The sequence below is a fragment of the Vollenhovia emeryi genome, unplaced genomic scaffold (genome assembly GCF_000949405.1).
Source record: "Vollenhovia emeryi isolate VEMERY1.0 unplaced genomic scaffold, V.emery_V1.0 DF940015.1, whole genome shotgun sequence".
NCBI classification, from domain to species: domain Eukaryota; kingdom Metazoa; phylum Arthropoda; class Insecta; order Hymenoptera; family Formicidae; genus Vollenhovia; species Vollenhovia emeryi.
The window spans coordinates 1-6,511 of record NW_011966351.1 but is presented as its reverse complement, the minus strand read 5'-3'; the positions used below and the strand labels follow the sequence as shown (position 1 = coordinate 6,511).

At 49.6% G+C, this 6,511-nt stretch overlaps 1 protein-coding gene and 1 pseudogene across 1 annotated transcript; one reads left to right on the top strand and one right to left on the bottom strand.

Moving 5' to 3' along the window:
* The first annotated feature begins 1,892 nt into the window (after positions 1 to 1,892).
* On the top strand, positions 1,893 to 3,312 carry LOC105556451 (annotated as a pseudogene).
* Positions 3,238 to 3,786, bottom strand: LOC105556450. The gene has a single exon (XM_012003542.1). It carries the CDS (start codon positions 3,754 to 3,756, stop codon positions 3,355 to 3,357), a length of 402 nt encoding a protein of 133 aa, XP_011858932.1. The 5' UTR covers positions 3,757 to 3,786; the 3' UTR covers positions 3,238 to 3,354.
* Positions 3,787 to 6,511: the final 2,725 nt, after the last annotated feature.

Here is a 6,511-nt window from a genome sequence, read left to right as displayed (position 1 = left end):
TTAGAAAAGGCCGCTGTAAAGAGCATCGTCACGAAAAATCGACAGCTGTTTCGCACCGCAGATCTGTACGAATGGTACGACACGGTGATGGAGACGACATTGGCGAAATTGGAGGAGTTTCAAGAGCGCGACAGCGGGTGGGCGCTGTCGCGCATACTGAATATAATGATCAACGTAAATATGTGCAATCCTATGCGCGCGGGCTGTTGGATCGATATGCCGCCACAGGTAAAAAAGAAGAAAGCGGTCGTGAACGTACCATCGACGGATAACGCATGTTTCGCGCGGACGGTGGTTGCGGCTTTGTATCCTGTCATGACGAATGCCACGAGACGGAATCGGTATCCCGATTATCAAACGGTGCTGAGGCTCGATGGAATAAACTTTCCTATGAATCTGCGACAAATCGGAAAATTCGAACGGCTGAACGAGATATCCGTCAACGTGTTTACCACGAGGGAGGACAAACCGGATGGAAAGATCGTTCCGCTGTATCTCACCGAACGCAAAAGAGATGTTCACATAAATCTGTTCTATCTGTCGGATCCGCGATACGGCCTCCAGGTGGGCCATTTCGCGTGGATAAGGAATCTTTCGCGATTGGTCGGAAGTCAGTTTATCAAACGAAATAACAAGAAGTACATTTGTGATCGGTAAATATTACGAGGGAGAGAGATAGTACATGTGAAGTGCAGACTAATAATAATCAAATTACTTCCAGATGTCTGCATTATTTCCATTCGATGGAAAGATTGTCCAAGCACAATGTGGATTGCGAAAGGATGAATGACTGCGCGATCGTTCTTCCGAACGAGGACAACAGGTGGCTCAGCTTTCGTCACTACGAGCGAAAAGAGAGACTTCCGTACGTGGTATACGCCGATCTGGAGTACGCCTTGGAGAAGGAGCGAGAGGAGAGTGAGTGTGTATTGCGAAGCACATTTGCCTATCAACGTCATACAGTGTTCAGCGTTGGCTATTACGTGCGATGTGTGCGAGACGAGGATGCGACGACGTACAAATCGTATCGCGGTGAGGATTGCGTGGCGTGGTTCGCGCGGGAATTGAACGCCCTTGCGCATCGCGCGAAGCAGACTCTGGGCGCGGTCGTGACTATGCCGTCGCTTACGTCAGATGAGATGCGTAGCTTTTGGAACGCGAATCGTTGCCACATATGCGGAGAGCCATTCGAGCCCAGTGATCAGCGCGTTCGCGATCACTGTCACATAACCGGACGTTACAGGGGTCCGGCTCATGCGCGTTGCAATATAAACTTCAACAATTCCTTCGTAATTCCGGTGTTCTCTCACAATCTCTCGGGTTACGATGCGCATTTCATTATCGAAGAGATCGCCAACGGTTTCGAGGGTAAAGTGGAATTGTTACCGTTGACGAAAGAAACGTACATCTCGTTTACGAAAGTCGTTCGGAAGACGTCGTCGGGAAAGGGACGCAATTGCGTGAAGCTGCGATTTGTAGACTCGTGTAAGTTTTTAAGCGCAAGCCTCGCGAAATTGGTGTCGTATCTGGACAAGAACGAACTGCGAATAACGCGGTCAGCGTTCTCGAGTCTCGACGACGACGATTTCGAAGTGCTCACGCGCAAGGGTGTGTTCCCGTACAAGTATGTCGATAGCGTCGATCGGTTACGTGAGACAGAGTTACCGCCCCGCGAGGCCTTTTATAGTTCGTTGACTGGCGACAGCGTCAGCGTTACCGACTACGAGCACGCGGTCACTGTGTGGCAACGTTTCCGCATCGGTAATCTCGGCGAGTATAGTGATTTATATTTGAAAACGGACGTTCTATTGTTGGCGGATGTGTTTGAGAATTTTCGTGATAACTGCATGCGGAGTTACGATTTGGATCCCGCTCATTATTACACGTTACCGGGGTACACGTGGACGCGATGCTAAAATACACAGGTGTGCGATTCGAACTGCTGACCGACGTCGATATGCTCCTCTTTGTGGAACGCGGTGTACGCGGTGGTCTGAGTCAGTGCTCCCACAGATACGCGCAAGCTAACAATAAGTATCTTGCGTCATACGATCCGTTACAAGAGTCGACGTATCTCATGTACTACGATGTAAATAATCTGTACGGATGGGCTATGTGTGAAGCATTGCCGTACCCGCAGTTTCAATGGGTCGATGACGTCAACGCGGAAAGTCTAGACGTAATGCCTGTGACCGCAGATTCCGATATCGGTTACATTCTTGAGGTGGATCTTGCGTATCCGCGCGAACTTCACGACGCCCACGCGGATCTTCCGTTCTGCCCGTTGCGCGCCCCACCTCCCGGCAAGGTCACCGAGAAGCTTTTAGCGACGCTTCACGTAAGTCGCGCTACGTCATACACTATCGCAATTTGCAGCAATGTGTACGTCATGGGTTGCGTATACTTAAGATTCATCGCGTTTTACGATTCGCGCAATCGCCGTGGCTGCGTGGATACATCGAATTGAATACGATGTTTAGAGTCCGTGCGAACAACGAATTCGAGAGAACTATGTACAAGCTTATGAACAACGCGGTGTACGGGAAAACCATGGAAAACGTGCGCGAGCACGTTGACGTGCGTCTTGTGACGCGTTGGGATGGAAAGTATGGAGCGGAAGCGCTAATTGCTAGGCCGAATTTTCACAGTAGAAGCGTTTTCTCCGAAGATCTGATGGCCGTCGAGTTACGGAAACTCGAGGTGATGCTCAACAAACCGATATACGTTGGCATGTCCATCTTGGAGATAGCGAAAACGCGATTGTACGAGTTTCATTACGAATACATGGTACCGTTATATCGCGGTCTTTGTAACATAATGTACACGGACACGGACAGTCTGATCTATTTTGTCGCATGCGACGACATTTACGAGGATATGAAACGCTTCATCGAAAGATTCGACACGAGCGACTACGCCGAGAACAACGCATACGGTATGCCGCGCGCGAACAGGAGCGTTCCGGGTCTGATGAAGGATGAGAATCGTGGCGTGATTATGGTAGAATTCGTAGGGTTGAGAGCGAAGATGTATGCCGCGAGGGTGCTCGGACAGAGCGACACGAAAAAGGTGAAGGGTGTAAAGAGAAACGTAGTCGAGAGAACGATAACGTTCGACGATTTCACGCGAACGTTGCGCGATATGACGGAGCAATCGAGATCGCAATTCTGTGTGCGTTCGCGACTGCACGAGGTGTATACCGTGTCCGAAACGAAACTCGCTCTCAGTCCTCACGACGACAAGCGATACGTCGGGCCCGAATCGTGCAACACGTTGCCGTGGGGACATTACGGGGTACCGCAACAAGAATAATACTACATGTAAACACCTTTATTGTATAATGATAATAAAGTGTTACAATATTTCTGTGTTGTGTATCCACGAATTGTGCGACTTATCCATTCCTAGCCACTTTACGTACGCCTCGTTGCCTTTTCTACGTAGAACCTTCTCCACCAGATAAACGTCGGGATTGGTGACTCGTGATAATTCGTGCTCGTAGAAACCTCCAGATATTGGTTGTCCGCGATAATCTTTCAGTAGATACGTCACAGGATTTGTCAGCTGTACCTTGGCGATGCGAAACACCTCTGTAGTCCAATTGGGTGTGTAGCCTTTTTCGAATATCGTTTTGAATTTGCTCACGCGCACCGAATCGTCGATCTTGAATCGTCTTGGAGCGGCTATCTTCGTTCGACTGTACACCGTTTTCAAGAGTTTCTCGGCAGCCTCAGGCGTCACGTCTACGGGTCGCATACGGATCGTTCGATGTACGCGACGATTGTATCTCGACAACAGATTCGGCAGTTCGTTGATCTACACGTACGATCCGTTGAGTGTGAACATCTTCCACATGTCGTTCTTGAGCGTACGATTGAATCGTTCCACCACCGAGGCCTTCATCACGGAATACGTAGAGTAATGGTTGACGCGACGTTGTTGCAATACTTCTCGCACGTCGACGTTGTAGAACTCCTTCCCCTTGTCCGTTTGCAAATTTTTCGAACATCGCTTGCTCTCGCGAAAGAGTTTGGAGAGGGACGTGGCCACTTCCTTTCCACCCTTGCTCTTGAGTGGCACAGCCCACGCGTACTTGCTCAACACATCGATGATCGTCAGTATGTACTTGTGACTCTTACTGAATCGCGAGTACGGTCGCATTTCCACCACATCGGCCTGCCACAGATCGTCGTATCCTCGCACTATGACACGTCGGCGTGGAAAGTTCTTCCGCGCCGGAGCGTGCAGCTCCTCCACGAGTATTCGTTTCTCGACGCTCATCGTCCTTTTTTTATTCAGGTTTTATAAGTTCGAGAAGTTCTTGTAATCGAGGATGTTCTCCATGCTTATTTTGCAACGCTGCTATCAACTCTTTCACAGCGTTTTGCAGAATAAGATACTGTTTGCTGTGTAAGCCAATATACGTTTTCAGATTCGATGTCGTGTTAGTAACATCGACGACGGCCATATTTATGTCGAGCGTTCTTTTGTCAATTCTTTCGCCGAGTGTTTGTTGCAACGTTTGCAACGTTTGCAACTTTTTTCTTGCGCGTCCACGAGTATCTTGTTATTCGCCATGTGCATCACGCTTTGCCCTATCAGGTCATACAACTCCTGTAGTCTACGTTCATGCTTATTCATTGTAGACTGGTTGCTCTCAAGCGTTGTTTGTATTTCTCCGATCCTCTTCTCGAACGTCTTCACGCTCTCTTCCACTCGATGTGAGACAGCGCGAATCGCAGTATCCACGTAGTTGTTACTCGTCCCGTCGTTCTCGGCATAAGGTTCACCTATACGTCGTATCTTACGCGAGCGTCCGTCGTATTCGCCATCAGTATTTAGTCTCAACGTATTGTCGAGCACTTCCGCAAAGATACGATCGACGAACGCGCTTCGTTCAGAGCGATTGCGTCGTCTTCGTGTCTCTCACGAGACATGCCAAATTTGTTGACAGACATGACGTCCTCGGGTGTGCGAACCGTACTGCTGACACGATCGGTGAAAACGGATTAATTTATAATGAATCCGGCCTCGCGAAGCTCCTCGAGTATCGAAAGAATTTCGTTGTCGTGAGCGGTGTGCCGGCGAGACGAGAGGAATCGAGCAATCGAAGACGATTTGCCAATTCGTTGGGATCGTCCCAGTGAACGTAATCTACTTTGTTATCAGTTACTCGCATGGCTGACGGGACGCGGGTCGCACCCGCGCCTCTTTTCTTATCACCGCGAATGAGCGGACCGATAATCATACTGTACTTGTAACCCTTATTACCCAGTATCGGCATACTCGCGCTGCGACCGCGTCTGTGCGCGTTTGTCGCCAGCAGTATACTCTTGTACGTTTGCAAATCGTTGTTGGTGTATACGAGATCGTTGGGGAGTTGTCGGAAAATCAATTCGTACAGACCAGAAGTACCGACGTACCTCGTTCCATCGATGATCATCGAATCGTCCTTGTTCACGTCGAATCGCTTGTTGCCGAGTTTAGCTCCATCCTCGCTGACGTACACTCCGTAAACGTGATCGTTCACGTGCTTGTTCTCTCCACCGAGAAGATCGCCTATGTATTTTTGCCCCAACGGTCCTAATTTACTGTGCAACGCCTCGTGACCGTGTTCCGTTTGCAGAGTCTCTCTCGCGGACGTTTCGAGCGAGATCGGCGCCTCATCCGCTTCGTACACCTTTTCTTCCCGTTCCACGTACGGGACTGACGTCGACGTTGTTTCTAGCGGCGCGATAGTTGTTCGCGACTGTATCGGTTTAGATCCAAGCATTTTGCGCGATTCTCTTGGCGTGGAACCGATTGCGGTCTCGATCGGTCGCTGTTTCTTTTTCCCCTTCAATGATGCGTCTTGAGTTGTGAAAACATCGTCGTCGTCGTCGTCGTCGTCGTTGTCGTCATAATCGTAATCGTCAGCGCTCTCCTTGCCGCGCTGTTTTCGCGAGAACGGCTCCATCGGATGAGTTTTCGACGCGTTCGGCGATGCGTTTCAACGGTTCGACTATCGGCTTGAAGCGTCTCTCCAGAGCGATCTCCTCCCTCATGGTACCGGTTTTCAGAGCGCGATGTTTCTTCCGAATCGACGCGCGCGTTTTAGCGATCTCCTTCACAGTTCTCTCCTGCTCGGCGGTACTCATCGTTCTGATTGCCCTACAGTACGACGAAGTCGTTAAATCCACGTCTATATCTGCCGTTTCGCAGTGCGCTGTCCTCATCTATAACCACAAAGCCGTACTTTCGACGCCAACTTTCGCGACACAGCGCGCGAAAGTTTTCGTACGACATGTCGGTGTTCACGTGATCGTTGTATACGTGTTTCATATTGGTTTCATCCTGTCGAAACAGGATCAACAGATTTGCGTTGTCGCGTACTAAATGTTTCGGCATCTTGGCATACGTCTGACAGAGATAGAAACAATCGACTTTCGAGTGTCGACCCATGGAAAAGTACTCTCTGAGGTAAATGTGCATAAAAAGACCCCACCTTCCGATGACCTTGATCTTGACATAC